The sequence below is a fragment of the Hoplias malabaricus genome, chromosome 10, assembly GCF_029633855.1.
Source record: "Hoplias malabaricus isolate fHopMal1 chromosome 10, fHopMal1.hap1, whole genome shotgun sequence".
NCBI classification, from domain to species: Eukaryota; Metazoa; Chordata; class Actinopteri; order Characiformes; family Erythrinidae; genus Hoplias; species Hoplias malabaricus.
This window is the reverse complement of record NC_089809.1, coordinates 6816048-6841647: the sequence shown is the minus strand read 5'-3', so window position 1 is coordinate 6841647 and position 25600 is coordinate 6816048. Positions and strand designations below refer to the sequence as shown.

Below are 25600 nucleotides of genomic sequence, written 5' to 3'. Positions count from 1 at the left end.
AGCCTCTTCCAATCTTCACAACCTGAATTCAAGGTCTCTTGATTTAGCAACAATCTGGAACCCAACACAGTATTTTAGCAGTAATCTAAGCATTTTATTTTTAAGTCAAGTGCATGGATTGGACATGACCTTGATCATTTTACTCAAAACCGAAAGACTGAATACATCTTTTATATGGAAACAGGCTGAGAACACAAAGTCGAAAGGTCATAGCATTGAAATGTAATTTAATCCCTAAAAACACACAATTTACAGCAAGCCCCAGGCATGACTTTATACTCTTCCACTTACATACACATTCTTCTGAGACAGGGATCAACTAAACCACCCTGTTGAAAGGATGTGAGTCTCTCTGTGAGAAACGCATCATGGCGCCTGTGATGTTCATCTTCAGCAAGGAAGACGGAGATAAAAGAGGAGAGCTTTTTGGCCCGTTCACAAAGACCCGTTTTCTCTGGGCTCCTGTCAGAACAGGCTACTGTCATGGTACATTAGGTAAAGCCACTGGAGGCATTCTCAATGCTGACGCGACCCGACATGGCTGTGCTGAGGAGATTTATACATTTATTTAAGGTGAAACCGTGTTAGGTTTTGAGATTAGCTGGCACCAGTCACTTGTGAACGGGGGAAATGTCACAAATGGCAGGAAAACAAACACGTGGCCAAAGGCTTCAAAGGCTGGGGCCTACAAGGACCTGTCAGACATGGTAGCCAACACCCGCGATGCCCCAGGTGGACAAAACAACAGAACATGTTACCAAGGCTTGGACAAGAAAAAAAAAGGAAATGGTTTAGATACCAAGCATTAAATAGCTATGGGTGAAAAAAGATGAGGAGGACTTCTAGTCCTTGTCTTTCAGTGGATTAAAAACTGGTGGTTGTTAAATATCTGTAGGCAACAGGTTGATATTTGAAGAATGATTTGACTACAGTAATCCCTCGCTAATTCGCGGTTCAACTTTCGCGGATTCGCTGGTTTTTTCAAGGAGCCTTATGGCCGTTTCATCACGGATATTGAGGGAAAATCTAGGAAAAACGTAAGTGTTTCTTACGTACAGTACATGCATTGTTCATGTCCACATCCGAGTGAAATTTACTTCACAGCTTAGGAATGACTCTATTAAAGAAACTGGTAGGATATCACATGTAGTTCCAGCTGAAAAACATTATAGAACGACTGTTTAATGCAAAGGGTGGGTTGTTAACAGTAACAGGGGGGGTTTTAAAAGTCCAAATACTCGTTAAATACATAACAAAAATAACTTTCCTCTACTTCGCGGATATTCGTTTTTCGCGGGTGGTCTTGGAACGCATCCCCCGCCAAAAACGAGGGATAACTGTACATGGAAAATTATACAAAATGGCAGAGTTATGTAATGCAAAGTGCTCTACTTGCAAAAACAGACATATGGCAGTATAACATGGTGCTAAGTATCCTATGGCACTTCCAGATCTACGGAACTAACAAGTCTATGTCAGTAACAGGTCTTACATTTTAATGGGTCTCTGGCAATAACAGGTCAAGGCCACTTGCATATCTATGGCACAAATGGATCTATGGTGTAATGGGTTCAGTGTCCACGTGTGAAGCAGAATTACGCCTAGATTTGTGTTGGAATACGATATGGTTGAAAATGAGTGAGAAGGATAGCCTTCCTGTTGCTAACTGTCTATGGAAATTCCCCCTTGGCGCAAGTAAATTTCCCAGCGCAGATCAAAGTGTCCAAGTGTATATTACTTCCTTACTATTGCAAAACAAGTTATAAACCAGTGTGAAAGTGTTGGTGAGTTACACAGAAGTGCAGTTTTTTAGTGTAAACTGTGTATGACAGCAAGTCTACTTTGCTTTCAACTGCTATCTGATCTTGATAGTCATCTTAGGGTAGGATCCCTTTAAACTGTCACAGTGTAACAGAAACATCCGGCAAAGTGCAGGTCGGGACACAAGAAAGAACGATGGGGCTGCAACCAATCCCATGACCAAGGTGATCTAAGGAGCTGGTCAACATAAAATTGGATGCTCTTCAACGAAGACCACTATTCATAGTTTTGAATACTACATCAACGCAAAAAGAGTCTATAACGGCTGTTTAGAAGAGATAATGAATGTTACCGTTAAAGCGTAAATCCTCAATACATCAAAAGTGTAACACCTGGTTTTAGACCACAATAATTTATTAGTGTGGTGTAGGGCCTCCTTTTGCGGCCGATACAGCGTCAGTTGGTCTTGGGAATGACATACAAGTCCTGCACAGTGGTCAGAGGGATTTTAAGCCATTCTTCTTGCAGGATAGTGGCCAGGTCTCTACGTGATGCTGGTGGAGGAAAACGTTTCCTGACTCGCTCCTCCAAAACACCCCAAAGTGTCTCAATAATATTTAGATCTGGTGACTGTGCAGGCCATGGGAGATGTTCAACTTCACTTTCATGTTCATCAAACCAATCTTTCACCAGTCTTGCTGTGTGTATTGGTGCATTGTCGTCCTGATACACGGCACCGCCTTCAGGACACAATGTTTGAACCATTGGATGCACATGGTCTTACTGGTGCAATGTGTTCTAGTTTGAAGGCAAAACCAACGTTTTTAAAAGCCTATATATCACAGAAATTAATGAAGATACTACCGTCTCTATCATTTTACACGTGAAATGCCCAGGTGTGCCATTAAAGAACCCATTACCATGTTTACTATAACATGTGTGCATAGCATATTAACATCTGCCCATTTCTGGAGATCATCCAAAAGTCATTCCTCAGCGTCCTTGAGTTTTAACCCAAGATATCGCATGAGTTGCTTTTCTGCGTTAAAAGCTGAAGCGTGTCACACTTCAGTCTCTAGACATTAACCAAAGGCCGATCAAGAGTCTGACCGAACACTGACCAGTGAGAACGATCTGTCCCTTAAACACTGTCTCACCTGAGGGACCGAGAGTTTTAAAATCCCAAGTACATGCAGGGACTAACAATGGAGTCCTTGTCTTCGAGGCTCATTGTATATAGATGAGGAGGAACAGGAATCCTTGTAGGTCCTTTTTTTTTCTCAAATGTTCTGTGACTTCTAAATCAACATCTCTTGGAGGCTGTGAATGTTTCTGTGAGCACCTGTTCACGACTGTTTCTTCACTTTAAATGACAAACTCAATAAAGTAACTTTTGTGGACAGCCTTTGCTTGCGGCGCAACTTCAGATTTCTAAAACGTGGGAATGAGTGAGTAGGCTCCAAAGCCACATCCACATGCTTTGCATGAAAAAGAAATAAAAAAATAAAATGTGTTTCAGTACAATGCTAACGTGCACAATGCTAGCTATAGTATTATAACTGTATCCTCGGTACGTGTTAGCTTTATTAGCATCTTAGCTAATGTGAAAGTTTGGGTGGCCATAGTCAAATATATAAAACTAGTAAACAAGAAGATAGGTCTGCACACGTACTGATTATCTGTTGTGAAAATGTTACAGGACATTTAATATCTTTGCTTTGGTATCAGTTGAAAAATACTATAGTTCATTTTGTTTCCTGTAAAGGTTTATGTTTATTTTCACTTTTAAAAAATCCACGAAACACATAAATTAACCATGTCATTTACTTTTTTATTTATGTATTTATTTATTTATTTATTTATTTGTTGCTGTTTTGCTTCACAGCTCTTATTTGTCTGGAATGAGGAAGTAGTACTTCTTCCTTTGAGGCTAATGTTCACATCCAGGCAAGTGTCTCCATAAGATAATCAACCAAACCTCGACACAGAGGCTACACACCCATTTAACACGAGTCAGACATTTACATTCAGACGACAATTACTCACTGTTTCCACTCTGTGAGTCAGGCTTCACTGGAAATATCTAGACAACATTCAGAAGCTCGTTTTCAATAATATAACATCTATTTTTGTTGTAGACAGTTTAGCAAATATCACGTTAGTATTCTTAGCATTCTTAGCAAATATCACGTTAGTATTCCACTATTTCACAGACTTAGTACAAATATAATTTACTTCATTCATTCTAAACAATATAAGTAGTCAATATGAAGCTTAATTATGAATGAATATTGAGTTTCATTGAGGGGAACTTGGGTAAAAATTGGTGACGAACTAATAACATCATTTAATAAGCACACTGTAAACACTAACAGGGTATAAAGGTTCTGGGTATAAATCGTTCCTATGAATATAACTTTACGCTATGTAGTTATAGGGTATTAAGTATTACATTTGTAAAGGCATTTATGAAGCATTATGGACTCTATACGGAATTTCCAGATAATAATACACAGTTATTTTAGTTATTAATAACAATTTTGCTGTTTTCCATAAACAAATAAATAAATGAAACTAAACCAAACCATTCATAGGACAGTAACTGTGGGACAGTCATGCAAATGCAGCAAAACATTTTGGAATTCAGTGACGTAAGCTCATATGGCGAAACAAATTTTTAAAAAAAGATTAGCTACTGAAACCAAATGCCAGCAAACTTGTCTGGCCTGTTTCAAACAATGCATTCCTTATAATCCTGAGCTTTCACAGCCATCCACTCAACAGGTCACACTTCCAGGTCACAGAGACATAAACAAGTTCGTCCCCAGCACAAAGAATGTAAGGACAATAACAAGAAAAGCCTCCCACTCGGGGGCTACATCTGTGAAGGCAATATGTTTAGGTTCAGTGACTCATTTGTGAATCATTTCTTTATGAACCGATTCAGTGTGTCATGAAACGTTTTGATTATGCTGTATTTTGGAATGCCTTACAAAACCATTCTTTAATAATTATCCAACACATTTAGATTATTACAGTGCGTTAGACTTGTATTTGAAAGATTCAGTGTATCATGTTAGAATTCAAGGAATCACATGGGATGCCCTAGCGCAGCCACAGAGGAGCCTAAAAACACCAAGCCCAATACCAAGAGTAACCCACGAGACGTTTAAAGCCCCCAACCTTGGTAGAACACCGACCCATAACTTTGGGATTAAAAACGGGGTTCTACATTATACAGTACCAGTCTAAAGTTTGGACACATCTTCTCATTAGTAGAATAGGGCTAGTCACTGTATAGAACTGTGTACCAGTCCCTACTGACTCTGCACATCTCAAGATACGGTCTCAAACACATTAAGAAGGTGAGCGGTTCTACAAATTAACTCTTGACGAGGCCACAGCTGTTCACTGAAAACCATTCCAGGTGACGACCTCATGTAGCTGACGTTGTTTAACTTTTATTTGTTTACTACATAATTTCATAGTTTTAATGTCTTCCATATTCATTCATTCATTCATTCATTCATTATCTGTAAGTGCTTATCCAGTTCAGGGTCACTGTTGGTCTAGAGTCTACCTGGAATCATTGGGTGCAAGGCTGGAATACACCCTGGAGGGGGCGCCAGTCCTTCACAGGGCACCACACACACACACCAATGGACACTTTGAGTCAGTCGCCAATCCACATACCAACATGTGTTTTTGGACTGTGGGAGGAAACCCACGCAGACACAGGGAGAACACACCACACTCCTCGCAGACAGTCACCCAGAGGAAACCCACGCAGACACAGGGAGAACACACCACACTCCTCACAGACAGTCACCCGGAGGAAACCCACACGGACACAGGGAGAACACTTTCTCATTGAATGAGAAGATCCAAACCTTTGACTGGTGCTGTACATTCACAACATGTGGAAAATGGCCCTCCTTGAGTGGGCGTGTCCAAACATTTGACTGGTAATATACGTACACGGCGTAATGTTTATGCATTTCCACATCCCTACCCCCTACAAACAGTTCATATGAGAGTCATATGAGAAGATCAGCACAGGCCAGATATAGTCAGATGAGTAAGTGGTATAAAATAGATCAGTGGTGTGTGTTGTTCTGGATGTCAAGCCTAATGAAGAACGGTGAGTTTAAGCTTAGAATGTCACTGAGCTCTATTTGGGCCCCAGGTCGGCACTGTAGGACACTGTAGGAGATTTGGGAGTGGGCCTGGCCATGACCCCAGTTACTCCGGGTAAACACCGTCCACTTACAGCAGCACGCAACCACTGTGATCTCAATACACAGAGTAAAGAGAGAATTTGGTACCTTTTTTGGGCACAGGTCCAACACTACCCTGTGGTCAGAGGCCCCTCAGCACTGGCCCCTTTTTCAATAAGTAAACCCCAAGTATACGTTTCCCTTCGTCTATAACCCAAGCAGATAAATGAAGACAGACCAAACATATGCACCGTGATCATCAAAGCAGACAAAACACACTCTCAGAAAACAAGACATTAACACGCACTGCGTGAACAATATGCAGAGTGAGAGAGGAAAAGAGGCAAACAGCAAGAGAGGAGAGATAAGGAAGAAAAAAGAGAAAGGCAAGGAAGAACGCAGAAGAGAGAATGAAAGACAACAGGGACACAGATGTGAATGTGAGGGGAAAGAGAGACAGAAAAAGAGAGAGAGAGAAATTGAGCACCATCTCTCTGCCCGCTGGCTTCCCCAGCTGTTGTTCTTTTTCTCCATCATCTCTCTCTCTCCTTCACTCTCTCCCTCCCTCTCAAATCTCATCTGCTCTCGCCCCACTACCCTTTTTTCCAGTTTCATCTATTCACTCGCTCTCTCTCTCTCTCTCACATTCTTTCTGTGACTCAGTGAAACAGGTCAAGTGTTACAGATTTTCCCCTCCAGCTCAACCTGCCTAATATCTCTCAAACACACACACACACAACCAGTCCATTGCATCGCACTGCAACATTACACCCCTAATCAGGCATCTCTATTTCCTCAGCCATACACACTGCACAGAAAGAGGAAAACTCCTAACAACTCCACTGACTCAATATACATTTTCTGCTCCAGTGTTTGTTTGTGTGTGTGTGTGTGTGTGTGTATTCATGTGTGTTGGTGTGTTTTCCATTTATGCAGTAGAGTAGTTGACTGACTGAATATGACTTGCGGTGTAAACGGGTTTCCAGATTTGGCCTAAAATGACCTTTTGTCCGGGTTCTTTGCCGAAGGAGACGCTGTAAAACTGTGAGTATACAGTTAGATAAACAGTGAATCTCTTTTTCTACTGTGCTTTTTAAGCTGTGGAAAAATGTATTTAAAAAATAACTTTTTAAAAATATAGCCAGCCGTGTTTGTGCTCTGTGCTTTTTGTGATTTTGTTGTGTATATTGAATTGTGTGTGTTTCTTTGGTATTGACTTTGTGCTTTTACTACTTCGACCATGAGTTTGTTTTTCCCCTTTTGGCTACTGTCTGTAGATTTATGTTTTGTAAAGTTTTTGTAACACAGTATATATATTTCACCAGTGAGTTGGCTGCCGTTTGTTTTGGGAGTGTGTACCTAGGGAGTGAGGTAAGACATTGTTTATATATATATATATATATACACACACACACACATTATTGTAATATTCCAGAGTTATACAGAAAACAGCTATGACCCAAACTATCTCAGATGTCTTTTTTTTCAGGGGTTTTTTTCCCAGAATTCTCCTGCTTCCTTTCTGTTTGTACAATAAAGCCCAGGACTTTCTTCTTTGTTGTTCATTTAAACATTGAAGTGTGGGTGCTGCCCCCTAGTGCACATGTTCACATTACATTAAAATACGCAAACACCTGCGTTAGAGACGTTTATGTGAGTCTTCACACACGACTACAAAGAAGCCTTGAGTCTACACTCACAGAATCTGGAGAAGCGCATTGTGCGGTGTGTTGTACAGGATTCGATTGGACGGAGTGTCCAGTCCTAATGTTTCTGCTCTCTGGACTGAGTCTGAACTCACAGAGCAGAAAAGAACAGCAAAGGAGTGGAAAGGGGGAGAGAGAGAGAGAGAGAGAGAGAGAGAGAGAGGAGTGAACCCTACCACGCTGTCAGACAGATTATTTCAGCCCATCCCGCACTCATTCATCCACATCCCTTCATCACCAACACTCCAGAAGAGAGCGACGGAGGAGAAGAGGGGAGGGGCCAGACAAGTGGAAAAGAGAAGAAAAGAGAAAGAAAGAGAAGAAGGAAACACAGACAGTGGGGGAAAATAAGCCTTGTACATTGTTTCAGAGGGGATCTCCGTCACAAAAATCTGATAAAACCTCATTAGCTCTGCATTAATCAGAGCCCTGTGATGACGGATTCTAATGTAATGAACATTAATCAGCTTTAACACACAGCACAGAAATGAACCTTCATTCGTTTTAATGAACACGGATGAATAGTTGTGTGCAGTTAATCATAATTAATCACAATGTTTTTGTAGTTAATGAAAATTATACAGTCAGGATTGTCCCCCCCATAATATCCAGGTACAAACAGTTAATCGAGCTCTCCCATTGGTCAGGCCCTCAGGAGGCCCACATATTAGAGGTCTAACGTATTAGATTCTTATTATATAAGGAAGGGAGTGTAAAATTAACAGTCACGGTTTGATTTAATTAATTACGGGTGGCAGCATTGGCCCAAAGGTAAGAGAAACAGGCTCGGGACAGAGGAGGTTCTGGTTTGATCCAGTTCTGGCAGGAAAAACAGGAACAGCGATTCCTCCCTCAAACCCACAGCTGAAGTGCCCATTCGATGCCAAGAATCTTACCCCAAGCTGCGTCCCAGATGTAGAGGTGGCTCCCAGGTGCTGTGTGTGTTTTCAGTGCCCCGATTATCAGAAGTTAAAAGCAGTGGAAGATGAATGGGTTAAATTCCTATAATGTTCAGAACTGCTGTCTGATCCACTTATACGAGCACAACACACACCCGCCAGGTCAGAGGTCAGAGTCACTGCAGATTCAAACAGGGTGAAGTGGGCAACAAAGTATGCAGAGCAACAGAGTTTGGTCAGTGGAGCTGAGAGTATGGGCAGTGAGTGTAGAAACAAGGGGGTGGTCATAATGTTATGGCTGATCGGTGTACACCACTAAGACAAAAGTTAGTGGACAGCTGTTTCAGTCAAACTTTCGTCTGAAAGAGCTCAGATTTTCTGAACGGCGGCTGATGTCGGACGATTAGTTCTCATTCAGAAAGGTCTTGGATGGAGCCCCGTTCCTCCAGAGAATGCACTTCCACTGTTTCAAAGGCCACTGCTAGGAGTTCTATTAGTCTCTTGCCAACCACTGGCACCGGGCACGGTTCTCTGAAACGTCCCATTTCATTTCAGAATTTTCTCTGGGGACAATAACGTTCACGTCCACAGTGGTGCCTTAAAGCAGGACACTGGACACTGGACACTGATTCTATGAAATGTACATTTACACACGTGACAGTGAATACTGAGTAGACTACAGACTTTAGTGGGTGTATTATGTAATGTGCTCAACAGCGTGGATTCTACATGATAGCAACCATATGGTAGGTCTCCAAGTGATGAATCTAGTTATGTGTGTGTGTGTGTGTGTGTGTGTGGGGATGAGGGTGAAAGGGCCAGGTGTGTGTGTGTGTGTTTATTTTTCTGAGCGGACACAGTCATCTCATCCCTTTCATCTGCTCTGCTCTGCTTTTGCAGGTGGGCCGAGCCGTGCCAGTTTCTACAGCAGACAGCTGCAAGGGTGGGGGGGACAGGGAGAGAGAGAGAGAGAGAGAGAGAGAGAGAGAGAGACAGAGAGAGAGAAAGAAAAAAAGAGTGAAAGAGAGAAAAAGACGGTGAAAGAGAGAAAAAGGGAGAAAAAAAGAAAAAAGAGAGAAAGGGAGAGAGAGCGAGAGAAAGAAAGCGAGAGAGAAAAAGGAAGAGAAAAGAGAAGAAAAGAGAGAGAGGGAGAGAGAGAAAGAGAAAAAGAGAGAGAGGAAAAAAAGAAATAGAAAGGGAGAGAGAGAGAGAGCGAGAGAAAGAGAGAGAAAAAAAGAGTGAAAGAGAAAAAAGAAAAAAAAAAAGAGAGAGAGAGAGAGAGAGACACAACAGAGAGGGGGCAGTGGGCCAAATGTGCATCACCACTGGGTGATCTCCCACAATGCATCAGTCATCCCGACTACACGTCCTGTGTGACAGAGAGGGGGAGAGAGAAGAAAAAGTGGAGAGTTTTTCCTCCAGTGACAGATTATGATAAAGGAGCCCTTAAAGGCCTCACTGACCCTAAGGCCCAGTGCAGCACTCCATTATATAAAGGCTAAAGGAGCAAGCGTGTAAATGTAATCCAATTGCCTTTTACTGGTCGTACTGTACTGAATTTACGCCATTATTAATTCAAGGCGTTATGAAAACACTGGGCTGCTGTGTGGTGCTGATGATGAATGTATATTTAAAGGAGCAATCAGTCACTTTCTTAGCCTTGGACCAAACCTGTTTTAAATGTGGACACCTCCTGTGGTTCATTTAGGGTCGAGGACACTACTAGATTCTTCTCACGGCACCGAATAGAATTTGAAATATAAACAAAGTAAAATAAATGTATTGTTCGTTTACTTTTTGGAGTGCATTAGCGTTAGCGGATTACATTAGCCCATTAGCCACAACCATTTGCTGAAATTTCCAGAACTAATTAATTTATGCCACCCCTCTTTTCTGTGTTGACCTCTTTGTTTCAGCAGCCCCTGCAGGAAATGCCCATTTTAGCAGCGTCTCGGCACAGGACAAACATTCTGAACTCATTACAGAGGAACTGTACGCTATGCAGCAAGTCATGAGACTGTGTTAAATGGTATAATTATTTATGTTTTGGAGTTTTTTTTAGTCCCATATTTCCGCTCATCACACAATGCTACCAACATCGGAGTAAGTAAGACAGCACAAGGCTGCGTGGGACGGAGAGCAGACACCACTTCCTGCCGCCAACATGTCATTGGGGCTCATCACGCTTGAAGGAGAACACTAACAGCCCAATTAGCCACGTATTGGACTGTATCACGCTAAGTGGTGGAGATCTTACCCAACAGAATATTTCATGGGCTGTAAATATCTAGTGTGACTCGTGATTTCTGTTTACCACTTCATTCCATTAACTATTGACATAAAAGAGGTTAATAATTATATAGACTTCCATACGACAGTGTTGCTATGGCAACGTGGCAGATCATCATCATAGATCCCCACTACCATACATCTTAATCAACCTATCATCTCCTTAAATGCCATTTCCTTAAAAGGTTGCGGAAGCCTGGTCGCCATGGTAACGACCCCAGCACCGGGCCGATCCGTCGTCTGTCCTGACCCGACGGTCAGTTTAAAATCCCCATGGGGTCGGATCAGCTCTTTATCTGTTATCTATAGATAATGTCTTGGCCTGGGGGTCATACTGCTGGAGCCAGGGAAAGACCAGACGAGCCAAGCTTAGCCAAGCTCCAGCTGTGTGTGTGTGTGTGTGTGTGTGTGTCCACCCCACTGTTAGCGCTGTTGATGACAGGAGTGTCATAGCTGTAGGGCCAAATCGCATCAGTTCAGCTTCACGTGAAAGAAAAAAAAAAAAAAACTAAACTACAGCACTGTCTGATACAGTATACGGTCAAAAGTTTGTAGACTCAAACATATCCAGCTTCTACTTTCCTGGGAGACTGTCACGAGCATCTTCTGAGCACAACCAGAGCTCAACACACTTGAAGGAGAGCGCTAACGGCTAATTCTGTATTAAAAGTTAACAGACACTTGAACTGAATAGAACTGTGTGAAGTGGTGGGGCGAGGGACGGCTATCGCACTCACTCAGGAGGAGAAAGAGGGAGAGAGAAAGACAGAAAACTATTAATGTTTCTTGGACTCGGGCCACAGACAAGTAAAGCACCATCAAGAAACAAACTCACAATCTTCTGACAACAGATCGTTTCTAAAAATACACTCATTCAGTTGAGCTTCCCATTATAATATAACTGTATATACACACACAGAGAGAGAGAGAGAGAGAGAGAGAGAGAGAGAGAGAGAGAGAGAGAGAGAGACTGAGGGACTGAGAGAGAGAGAATTAAAGAGAGTGAGAAAGGGAGAGAGACAAGGATAGAGAGAGAGAATTAAAGAGGGACTGAGAGAGAGAGAGAGAATGAAAGAGGGACTGAGGGAGAGAGAGAAGGAGAATGAAAGAGGGACTGAGAGAATGAAAGAGGGACAGAGAGAGAGAGAGAATGAAAGAGGGACAGAGAGAAAGAGAATGAAAGAGGGACAGAGAGAAAGAGAATAAAAGAGGGACAGAGAAAGAGAATAAAAGAGGGACAGAGAGAGAGAGAGAGAAAGAAAGAGGGACAGAGAGAGAGAGAGAGAGAGAGAGAGAGAAAGAAAGGGACAGAGAGAGAGAGAATGGAAGAGGGACTGAGAGAGAAAGGGAGAGAGAGAAGGCATCTGGTCCTCACGCCAGGTTGCAATCCAAAGCAATTAGAGCAGGCAGATGGCTAAATGGCCGGAGAAAAAAAAAAAAAGAAAGAAAAAAAAGGAAATAAATAAATAACCCTTTTACTCTTGGCGACAGTGACATGTAGAAGTGTGCCAAAAGTGGCCAGATTCTGACCCCATCAAGTTGGAAAACAGAGCGAAAGAAGACGGGGAAGAAAAGGACAGAATGTAGGGCACAGAGCTGCTTCTGGAAGGAAAGTCTGTCGTTACATTAGCCTTAGCGTCACCGCTCAAACAGGGTCACCTGCTAATGCATTCATACGACTCAAGAAAACGCAACGAGCTCAATGCCTGTGGGGATGTGCGCGCAAACACGCACATTTTGTTTTTGTTACGTCTCAGGACATGAGGTCAAACATACATCTCGTTTGTATTTGAGACGTAACAACCTTCATTTACTCCCTCTCCAGTCAAAACAACCATTAAACGCAAGTTGCTTATTTTTCTCTGACATTTCTCTGTAGATTAGACCCAAGGCACTCCACCTGCATACGGATTTGCCAATTCAAACTTGAGTTGCCTGAAAGTGGGACACCTAACTATCACGTAAGTTGCGCCAAGCTGGTGTTGCACCATCAGGACAAAATCGAACTACTTCAGATCCAAATCCACACATCTTTTTACCGTGAGAAGAGAACTCAGCACAAAGGAAGCAGACACAAAAGAAGAGTACAAAGCTACCTCCTTGTATCTACTCAATGTCCAATGTATCAGCTCCACTGACCATACAGGAGCACTTTAGTGTTCTGAAATTAGACTGTAGTCCAAATGTTGGGAAGCACAGTGATGCTCCAGTGTCCTGGGATTGTGGGTTCAGATCCCACCTTGGGTAACTGTTGATGAGGAGTCTGCTCTCCCTGTGTCTGTGTGGGTTTCCTCCACAAGTCCAGAAACACATGTTGGCAAGTGGATTAGCAATTTAAAGTGTTGTTCTGCCATCTTTAACCCTTCAATTGTCAGGACCCCCACAGAGCACACCACACTCCTCACAGACAGTCACCCGGAGGAAACCCATGCAGACACAGGGAGAACACACCACACTCCTCACAGACAGTCACCCGGAGGAAACCCACGCAGACACAGGGAGAACACACCACACTCCTCACAGACAGTCACTCGGAGGAAACCCATGCAGACACAGGGAGAACATACCACACTCCTCACAGACAGTCACCTGGAGGAAACCCACGCAGACACAGGGAGAACACACCACACTCCTCACAGACAGTCACCTGGAGGAAACCCACGCAGACACAGGGAGAACACACCACACTCCTCACAGACAGTCACCCGGAGGAAACCCACACAGAGCAGGAACTGAACCCACAACCTCCAGGCCCCTGGAGCTGTGTGACTGCGACACTACCTGCTGTGCCACCGTGCCACCCACTGTAGAATTAACTGCTATTAATTGTAAAACAACAAAGTGCAACTATATCGTAAATGGCGCTGATAAAGTAGGCAATGAACGGAGAAACAAGGTGAGCACATACATAAATATATACTGATTATAAAACAAAGCCAGGACATGAAGGAGTTTGTTAAACAAGCACAAACGCAAAACAAACACCAAACTTCCCCAACCCTTTCCCTTGTCTTGTGATCTCTCAGATTAAATATTGACCAGACAGCTCCTGTAATTCAAACAAAGGGTCATTCTTTAACCAAAAGGAGCTGCCAAATGTGTTTGTGTTTTACTGATAAGAGCTTTCCTCCCATACACTCAGAACCACATTCCTATCTGCTGTGTGTTTTCATTGCTGTTTAAGATGAGACTAAAGCAACATTCTCCACTATAAAACACAGCTGTAAGAAGCGCATTTGTAAAAGAAACAAAGAAACAGTTGATGCTGTCGGAATGGATCGGTCATACCGTAGGCCAGACTTCAACATCTTTTAATATTTGGGAAACTACTTTTCTGTGAAGTTATGACTGTATTTAGCCACAAGACATTATTGATGTGAGGTACAGAGGTTGGATTAGTAGTCTTTGGTTACAGTCAAAATAAAATGCTATTGAACAGAGCTCATTTATTCGGCTTACAGCCCTCTAGTCAACTCTTGGCATTCAGCATAAGCTCATGTGCACTTTAATGTAGATGAATCCACCGATTATAAGGGCTGTTAACAAACCTTAGTGTGTACAGAGCCTCTAGCTTATTTTCCGTATACCGTAGCTTGTAGCAATAGTACTAGTAGCAACGCAAGGCTAACGCTGACAAAGTTGTACCCGTTTAAAAACAGGAAACAGGAATGTAGTCACACTCGCAAAGGCACATTAATATTTATCTTTGCAGAGAATTTTTCTAGGTGCACACATGAGCAAAACTGTCACACAGTACAGCCATGACCTCAATGTGTTAATGAACATTAGCACACCGCTAACACACCAGGCCCCACCAAGTTCAATCTGTTAAAACAAAAGCAAATTATTTATAAACACGTCTGCGTTTAAATGGGCTTTGTCTGGAACGGTCCATTAAGAAGTGTTCAAGTTCAGACAGCTGTATATGGGTTATCTGTGACAGGTGAGAACACTGTGTTCTAACGTTCGCAGCTTTCTTCAAAAAAACCCTTTTAAAAGCTGCGGGAAGGAGAAAACACATTTCAGAGGGACAAGGCTACACTTCAAGGTTATTTTTTAAATTCGAAAAGACTTTAATTAAAAACTGAATAACAATAATAAATCAATATTGCAACAAAAACAAACCCTGAAAAAAAAAAAGGTTTCTATAATGCAACAGTGTTGACAGTGACATTGGTGTCAGAAGTTCACAGCAGAAACACATAAAATATTACAGGCAACAATAAAGCACTTAAATCCAAAATAAAACGCTGAAAAAAAAAAAAAAACACTAATCAAGCATCAACAAATATGAAAAAAATAAAAATAAAAAAATTCAAAAAATCCTTCATGCGTTCTGTGATTTTAAGATACAGACAATTATATATACACAAAAATGTGACATCAATTGTTCAGCCTTATTTTTCATCACATATTTATATGTATATATTTATACTATGTACACAGAGACTGGTTTAAGGCTTTGATTAAAATCACACAGTTTTGTGAGTGACCGACAATGTTATCTAGGATTTTATAAACGAAATTCTCAGTAAAGCTAGGTAAATTAAGACCAAAATAGGAAATATCCGACAGTCCACTGACAGAAAAAAAACATACCATACAGCTATGGAAAGCTATCGGCACATGCTAATTTGTGGCAGTTCACTTTAATTTGCAATTAATAGCCTGCTTACACTGAACTTTTACATTAACAGTAGCCAAGCAACTAGTGGTCAGCGTTTAGCATGATGTTACGTGTTCAGTTCAATTTCATTTACCATTATGATACCATTAGCATTTAGCATGATATTGGCATACTGAACAGTGATTGTTTTTCCATTGACTGTTAGCAACAATAGCTGTTTTACAAACTATTCCTTTAATAAAAGCCCAGCAGCTAAATATCAGCAATTAGCACAATGCTAATTGGTTTCTGCTTTTGTATTCACTAACTGTTATCAACATACGTCGATAACTTGTAGACAACATAATGGCATTTGAAAAATGTTAAATAGTGGATTTTCTTTGATCAGTGGAGATAAAGGATTTCTTGAGTGTGAGTAGATAGCTCTGAGAAAACTGAAAACTCTCCCTTAATATTCTCTGAGTGTCCTGCTCCTGTCCTTCATGACAAGGTTAGCCTGTTCGGGCTAATGAGCAGTGGAAGGAGTGCTTTAGCCCCAAAGTGCTAACTCCCGTCTGGCCGAGCTTCAGGCCAGGAATCAAACTGGGTTACGTTGAATGTGGTTTGGGGGGGTGGGGGTATTTTGCTGTTGATGTTTATTCATAAATATCAAACACATAAGCCTAACATAACCCTGTCATAGGCATATTAGCAACTGACAAAAGCCAGGTCTGTCACATCAGCTGACAAGCTCCAAAGCCAGCTAGCACCAGCTAGAGCTAAGAGATGGGGGTTAACTAGCCACTCTCTGTGAGACCAAATGCGCTCTCTAGGACTCCAGGAAAGGTTTATAAATGTGTTATTTATCTACAGTGAAGGGGAATAATGGTTACGCACTTTCCCCCCTTAATTATAATCATAGGTGGTCAGCCAAATTATGATTCATCAGCCATTTCTTTAGCTTTGTACCGTAGCTACTAAGCTAATGTAGATAACAGGTAACGCTTTAATTCCTTTCTAGCCACATGGCATTATTAAACTGCACATTAATAAACATTGGTCTCAGCAAACAATCTCTGTTTTTGTTGTTTCTCTTAGAACATAAATGGACAAACACATTAACATTGCTAAAAACAGTAGTAGCAAGCACTGAAGCCGGAATTGTGTCTGTACTTCTTCAGTATGTTCTAAAAACTGAGGGAGCTACATTAATGCCACGCTACTAGAACACTACATTACCCAGCATGCTTTGCTGTGGTTGAGGAAGGTGGAGAAGGATGTTCTTATATAGGCCTATTCAAGGACAGTCCGTTTGATAAACGATGATTTACATGAGCAATGTTTGTGTGTCTGTGTGCCTGGGCGTCTGTGACACTGAAAGGATGGAGGTATAACTCACTGCCCTCGGGTCATACGCCATTTAACATGCTGACTCATGCACGCACACATATAGACACACACACGAGCACAAAATAAGGTGGACGAGAGTCAAGTCTATGTAGACATGTGTGTTTAAAGGGGAACTCCAGACCCTTTTTCAAACATTTCTGCATTATTAAATGTGTGCTCTAGGGAAATCTGCCTAGTTATTATATTTTTTTTTCAATTATGGTGATAGGAACCAGATGTCTGCAGAGTTTAATGCTGATCTAAAAGCACTCTAAGAACAAGGAACTACCTGAAATAGTTACAAATATGCGGATGTGATGTTTGAGACCTTGTTTTTTATTGATCTGAGATAAGGTTTTGGCTCTAAATGCGTATTTTTTATATCTATTGCTTGCAGGGAAAGAAAATACCCAGAGGTTTTATGATAACTCTATCCATGTTTCCAATAAATCAGTATCCCAACATTACATAGGAAATGTATCTGGTTCCTGTCATCATCCTTTAAAAAATAAAATACGTTCATATACTCCATAATAAGCCATTTCACACCAAAACACCCAATGATTCCATTTATATCTTCACAGTTTAAATCTGTTGAGACGTTCCCTGGAATTCCCTTTTAAATAGAATACAAACATTGCTTCAGCTCGAGAGAAACAGTCCAACTTGTGCAGTACATCCTGGGATTTGAAGTCCATGTCATGTGGTCCGTTCTAAACCAGATCTCTTTGCGCAACAGGTTTTGTTGGGCATAATTCAAAATACATTCCATGATCCAGCCCACCTCACTTAGTATGTACAATATATAGAAGTATAGACATTTAAATCACAGGATTTTTGTCATGTAAGAAAAATAAAATGTGTACATATATTGCATACAGACATTTCACACCAAAAATATATATATAATAATATGTATATATACACACACACACACACACATACACGCGGTCTGCCTCGTTCTTTCTCTTGCTCAGTATGCTCCATCACCTTCAAACAAGCAATAAATGTGGGAGCAGAATGAAGAGATATAACACTGAACGTGTGAAAGAACAGATATATTTAACCGCACGGCCATGACAACCATCTGGGACGCATGTTTATGAATATGGAGTGGATTCATTAGCTACAGAAGATCAGTGATAATGTGCCATTTCAAAGCGGTGATTATCAAAATGAACACGGATTGAAAGGAATCGTCAAACGTAATTATTTGCCGTATCTGTGGCATATGGGTAACATCCACAGATAAAAATAGGCGCATTTCCCTGTATGTAAAACACACTCAGTCATGGGCAGGTGTTGAAGCAACTGTTTCAACTGCAACTTGGATTCAGGCGATACTGACTTATTGACTTCCACTGCCGAAGGAAGTTCCCAGACACTTTCCACTTCTACTTTTGACTTCTACTGTACGTTACACTACGTGTCAATTTGTGGACACCTACACAGCCATCATTTCTTGTAAAATGAAGTGTACCATGCATTTCTCCCCCTCTCCTGCAGTAACAGCTTCTACTGTTGTACGGTTCACATTTCTGTGAGCATTTGATGGCTTTCAGACAGAAGAGCATTACTGAGATAAGGAGCTGGTACACTTCCAGCTCATGTGCAGCTGCTCCAGAGCATCTTATTTTGATTCTTGCTTTTATTTGGAGTATGAACAGCTGAACTTCAAGGTCCACAAAGGCATGTTAAAGAAAACTAATTCACTAATCATAAGGATCGGCAATGTTTTAGAAAAACCGTAGTTTCCAGCAACTGCCCACTGGTTTCTATTATAAGCTCATATTGTGTCATTGGATTTTCTGTTGCACCAAGGTCATGGAAATGACTATCCTCTGTGGTCAACACTTACAACAAATTAACCTCGATTACACCAGGGCTCGTCCCTAGCTGAACTATGGCCGACACCACTGAGAAGCAACAATATGTTGAATGAATGAGACTTGAAAACCGAATTAGCATAAACGACCCCCTCTAGCACAACATAAACACCCATTTTTCTCCTCTGTGTTTTTTAATCTACAAATGATAAATTCATGAGGACCCTGGGGCTGAATAGCTGTTAACTGAAACACATAATAAGGATGGGAATAAAAGCAAACACGGAAATGGGTTAGCGTCAATCAGGTCACTCATCCACTTGTTTCACTCAGGGGTCAATTAGGCGTCCAGAAATAAACCAAATGGCAAAGGATTCGCTGCTGGTGATTCACCACAAACGGAATGATTCACTAGGAAGACGAATCGCTCGGGACCAATTAAGAGTGTGGCGCCTGAGTTGTGAGATTTGAGAGTTAATGACCGGGAATATGGTCATCTAGGCAGGGCAGTTCGAGCGTAAATCATTTACAGATGGACAAGACGGATTCCGAAGTGATTCACTCATTCGCTGAGTCACTAGAGGCTTTAGCGTGCTCATTATGGCTGTGATAGAGTTACAGTTACGCATCATGACAGTGTATAGGCACAAAGTAAATCGGTATACTAAACGTTGTAGGGTATTAATACGGACTTTTCTCTGCTCTTCTGGGAATTATTTGCACTAGGATCTTGGAACACCGTGGTGTAGGTTTGCGTTACATCACCCCAGGGAACACAGCTCACTGTGGGGGGGCTTTATACTCCTCTAGCCAACTAAGCTCATGTGCAGCTACTCCATTTCAGGCTTTCCAGATGAAAGCTGTTTGTGCAGTTAAACATCTGAGGCCTCGACAGGTGCACCTTTAAGTAGCTGGATTCACTCATTTTAAAGGTTGCATGCTAATTTTGGCCAACATGTGTTCAAAAGCATACTGCAGTCATTCATTTTTCAGCCTACTCTCCATCTGCTGCACTTGTTGCATACAGTTTCACTACCACAGAGAAACATCATGAAAAAAAAATCCAAAGTCAGTGGGCAGATGCTGCAGCAAGTTCCCACTGGTAACAAATGTGTTCGGAGACAATAGGTTTTCTGTTCTTGTTTGTGTTTTGTTTTGTACAGAAATGAGCTTCGGATGAATAGGAACAGAAAACAGACAAATAAAAGAGAACCGAAGACACTAAAAACAACAGCCCATTGGTTTGTACTCCAAGGGGTCTATTTTAAGTCACTGCAGAGTCAAAACGACTTCTCACTTTTTACACATTGTTGATGCCAGTTTACAGTATGCTACAGATACAGCAGATAAAAACAGGGTTGTATTCTTTTAAAGGACTAATATTGTTACTAAAACGCACGTGTCCAGTACATGGCTCATGGTAAGACTTTTAAATGCAAATGGAAAATTCTACTGGTTAAAAATAAAAATGGTGTTTAAAAATACACACATTTTTCTACGTCTGGAAGAACCTATTTAACGTGCAGATCATTAAAAAGGCAGATAAGTACATCTAGTTACTGTTACAGGTCTTTATGGTCTTTCTAAGGTCACAACATTGAACTTAACTAGAAAACCCACCCATGACTGTTATCTGAATTTCTTTTTTCTAGATTTATAATATTTACAAAGGCTTCTGACCTTGGGATTGCACCATGAACACTAACTGGTGTCTCCTTTATGATGCAGTACCCTGCCAACTCTTTCTTAAAAGCGTGTCAGAATACAACTCCTTTGTTGTCGAGTATGCCATGTGTCATGATGCTCTAATTTAGTAGATTTATGTATAACAATGACCCTTCACAGTGGTTCATTTGCATATCGGCACGTGTTCGGACAGTGGCGCTACATGATGTTTTTAGGGATTTATTTTATTCCGAAATATAGAAATTATAATACAAAATAGTAATGTGGAATTTCATAGACGTTACGATTGTTTTCTTATAAAAACAAATGGCGCTGGAAGAGAATCTAAATGTGTATTCTGTTACTGACCCACATACAAAAGCAGCTTTTATCCTGCATTACAATTGGGGTCTAGCAAAATCCAACACATCCAAAATCTAGCACATCTAACTCCTAATATTGTTCCGCACATGGATTGTAGCTTGTCTTTCCTTTATTACGACAAATTGCAGGGTCTGGAATCCAGATTATTTAAATGTGTAATCAATTGGTGAGCTAATGGCGCACAATCTAGGCTTCATCCAAAAGTGTGCAGACATTAGAGAGAGCAAGAGAAAGGAAAAGGAGGATAATAACAAACAAAGAGTAAAACAAAACCAAAAAATGATGTAATTAAGAGAAAACCAAATAAAAAAAGCAAGTACAAATGGAGCGAACCCTGATAACGTTACACTACAGCACAGTGTGGATGCAGAAATGTTCTTTGTTTGTCAAAGTGTGTTACACAGAACGCAGTGTGCACATTTAAAAAGTCTCTTACTCTCAAAAACGGTCTCCATGACAACTACCGCTGTAAATAGGAAGTACTGTACGAGCCCATAAGCCACAGACCACCTCGTTTCTTTTATTTCCATTTCTCTTTGCAATGTTTCCTCCTTGGGTCTGGACTCCATCCATCCATTCATCCATCCATCCACCTTTCCAACCATGTCCTTTATGTCAATTTATATTTGAGCAATTAAAAACAAACAACAATTCTTTTAAAAGAGAAACAAAATAAGGAACTCCTTTGGAAGCAGGTCCACTCGTCTTTCGCTCTATCCATCGCACTCTCATTCTATTACTCTCTCTCTATCCCCTCCTTTTTCACACATAGACGGCAGTCCGGGAGATGACAGATCCATCTCTCTGCGACTCCATGTCGTCGTCGAGGTAACCGCCGCCCAGGTCCTGCTCGTGTGGGCGGAGCTGCAGGATGGCCCCGCCTGCTGTGAAGTGATCGTACCTCTCGTCCTCCTCCGCCAGCTCGTCAAACTTTCTGCGCTCCGCCTCATCCATCTCTCCGCTCAGCAGGATGTCCTGGGCGGTGGGTGTGGTCTCCAACAAGGTCACGCCTCCCTTGAGCACGCTGTGATTGATGGGTTTCTCCGAGAGCACCGGCTCGCCCCGGTAGATTGGTGTGGTGTAGTTGTTGCCGTTGTTACCGTTGCTGCCGTTCTTGTTGCTGGTGGAGCCAAAGAGGCGGGCCACCGAGTCATAAGGCTCTGCCTTTGCCTTTCCATTGGCGCGGTAACCCTGCTGTTGCCGCCGGTTACGGGAAACCAGGATGAAGGCCAGGACGCCGAACAAGAGCAGGGCAAGGAGCACGCCGATGATGGCACCTGCCACCACGCCCGCGTTGGACTGCTCAGCACGGGCTTCTATGATGGAGTTAGGGAGGGAAGGAAGAAAAGAGGAAGGAGAAGAAAAGGGGGAAGGAGGGCAAAAAAGGAAAGAAGCATAGAAGGCAGGAAGAAGGGGAAAAGAGAGAGAGAGATTTCCAGATCTTTAGTTTCAGTTTCTGCAGTGAAGAGGTGTATAAATGTGCTGTGAGATGGAAAGCTGAAGTGGGGGGAATCAAATGGTGATACAAACGATCATATCTGGGATTTCAGAGTCATTAACATGCAGGATATTAGAACAATCTCAGGTCAAAGCTGTTGTAACCATTCAACCCATTTATAACTAGTTCCTTAAGTCTTAATTTGTTAAAACCACTCACATATACAAATATTTGGAATCAAACTAAAAGAGTCGACTCAAATTGAATCAATTGTGCCAAATCATTTGTGAAAAATCATGACTGAATCCAATCTGGTCAGAGACTTACAGCCCAGCTGCAGAGGCATGTGACTGTGTTTGTGATTGAGTGTGCATGAGAGAGAGAGAGAGAGAGAGAGAGAGAGAGAGAGAGAGAATACAAGACAAAGAGTGTGTGTGTGGGTGGGTGTGTGCACATGTGTGTATGACATTTCTCCTCAGCACATCCTCAGGGAGATTGTTCTGTGTAAGGACAGTTTGTTGCATTCACACTTAAACCCACCAAAAGATGAGATGACGGGGGATTTAAAAAAAAAAAAAAAAAAAAAGACAACAGAGCAGAGGAAAGAGGAGGTGGATGGACCAATGACCAATGAACGGATGGACAAACGAAAGGATGAATTAATGGATGGATGGATGCAGGGGTGGACGGCAGGGAGGACAGGCTGATGGATGCACAGAGGGCAGAGGAAAAGAGGCTGTGATTGACAACGTGAGACAGGAGACAGACGAGTCAGCCTCCCAGCTACAAATATAGAACAGCACACACAAAACACTGACCGATAACTGAACGCACAACACTGCCCAATGACCAACAATGAACAGGAGAGAAGACGTGGCCCATTTCTGCTGTGTCCCTGACACTTCCACGAGATTTCACTGTTTGAATGACGAGAGAGAGCAGAACCGGTCACGGTTAGGGGCTGACCGATACGATGATTTTGTTACCGGTACCAATATGAAGGTATAATGACATATGTATATTTGATCGCTGTCCAATGAAAAATCTCCAAAATAGTAACTTTACAGAAGAAGACAATATAAACAAGTAATTTTGGAGCATTCCTATTGGTCCATTCGTCATGATCAGAACAGCTACTGTGTACAAATGATGTAGTAAACTATAAATCAACATACACTGATACACTAGTTTTTCAGTGGACATTCATTCATTCATTATCTGTAACTCTTTTCCAGTTCAGGGTCGCGGTGGGTCCAGAGCCTACCTGGAATCACTGGGCGCAAGGTGGGAATACACCCTGGAGGGGGAGCCAGTCCTTCACAGAGCAACACAGACACACACACATTCACTCACACCTACGGACACTTTTGAGTCGCCAATCCACCTACCAACGTGTGTTTTTTTTTTTTTGGACTGTGGGAGGAAACCCACGCAGACACTGGGAGAACACACCACACTCCTCACAGACAGTCACCCGGAGGAAACCCACGCAGACACAGGGAGAACACACAAACACTCCTCACAGACAGTCACCCAGAGGAAACCCATGCAGACACAGGGAGAACACACAAACACTCCTCACAGACAGTCACCCGGAGGAAACCCACGCAGACACAGAGAGAACACACCACACTCCTCACAGACAGTCACCCGGAGGAAACCCATGCAGACACAGAGAGAACACACAAACACTCCTCACAGACAGTCACCCGGAGGAAACCCACGCAGACACAGAGAGAACACACCACACTCCTCACAGACAGTCACCCGGAGGAAACCCATGCAGACACAGGGAGAACACACAAACACTCCTCACAGACAGTCACCCGGAGGAAACCCACGCAGACACAGAGAGAACACACCACACTCCTCACAGACAGTCACCCGGAGGAAACCCATGCAGACACAGGGAGAACACACAAACACTCCTCACAAACAGTCACCCGGAGGAAACCCACGCAGACACAGAGAGAACACACCACACTCCTCACAGACAGTCACCCGGAGGAAACCCACGCAGACACAGAGAGAACACACCACACTCCTCACAGAAAGTCACCCGGAGGAAACCCACGCAGACACAGGGAGAACACACAAACACTCCTCACAGACAGTCACCCGGAGCAGGAATCCAACCCACAACCACCAGGTCCCTGGAGCTGTGTGACTGCGACACTCCCTGCTGCACCACCGTGCCACCTTTTCAGTGGACAGTGATGATTTAAAGATTATTGTCTTAAGGAGAAATGTTCGTTTTCTTGGTGCTAAAACTTTGAACCCAGCCCAGTGTTGTCTGAATGAGATCTGAGGTATGTCCACTGATATTCACTGATGCCGTTTCAGTTTTCGATGTTGTCTTAGTGTTCTGTTTCTGTGGGTTTTCCCAGCTGCTTAAAGATTCACCTGGTTACATACAATTTAAAAAATAAATGTTGGATTTTGGTTGATACTAGACTCAATAGATTAGATTTTAAAGAAACATTACGAAGCTTTATCCATAAAAACATAAGGTCACTGGACCGTATCGAGTCAGCTCCTGGTACGAGAGTGAGTACACGTATGACCCCTGGGATTTGAAATCGATGTCTAAATATGACATCGCTTTCAAACAACAGCTCAAAAAAACTTCCACCCTCACTCTTCTTACACTATCCTTTCAGCCATCTACCGCTCGTTTACGCTTGAGTCATTTCTCTCCTCTGTCGGCTGTAAATGGGTGACACTGCCCTAAAAGCAAAAGCTAAAACAGGAGCTTCGCTTTCGCAAAGTCCCCTGGCACAGACATTCACAAGAAACACTGTGTGTCTAATAACACGGCACACTCACACTTACCATCAACCTCACCCACACACACACACACACACACACGAGACACACAGCTGTATCCTGTGAGGAGGGACTGCAGGAACGAGATTACGTCCAAGTGAGTCTCTGTGTTCCTGTTCACACCCTACAGTGAAACCGTCTCTTACACAGTACTTTAGCTCAAGCTCTGACACACAAGGTTCTTTATGGAACCAAAAGTGGTTCTTCTATTGCCTCGTTTAAAGAACCTTTTATTTTTAAGAGTGTACAATCTTTGTCCCTTATATCAGCTGCACTGACCCTGACTGTAGTCCACCTGGGTATTTTCTTACCCCCCATTTCACCCTGCTCTTCCTCATTGGTCCACTTTGTAGATGTAAAGTCAGAGGCAGGGGCTCATCTGTCGCTGGACAGTTTGTGTTGGTCGTCCTCTAGTCCATCATCAGTGACACAGGACGCCACCCACAGGACTCTGAGGGCTGTTGGATCATTGTCTGTACAGCATTGACTCCGAGGGCTTTCAAAACTCTAGCTGCCCTGCTGTGACTGATCCACCTGTACCAGTACCAGTACAACACACACTAACATCTCCACCAAGGTCAGTGTCACTGGAGC

At 42.4% G+C, this 25600-nt stretch overlaps 1 protein-coding gene across 2 annotated transcripts in view; it reads right to left on the bottom strand.

Moving 5' to 3' along the window:
- si:ch73-22o12.1 (nectin-2) overlaps positions 1 to 25600 on the bottom strand; it is a 79361-nt gene that overhangs the window by 16015 nt on the left and 37746 nt on the right. Inside the window, exon 7 of one of the 2 annotated variants that reach the window (XM_066683970.1) lies at positions 14950 to 22058. The exons of the other annotated variant lie outside the window; for it this stretch is intronic. Within the exon in view, the coding sequence (XP_066540067.1) occupies positions 21505 to 22058 (554 nt within the window). The 3' untranslated portion in view covers positions 14950 to 21504. Of the gene's footprint in view, positions 1 to 14949; positions 22059 to 25600 lie in introns of those variants that run through there. 2 annotated transcript variants of the gene reach the window in all.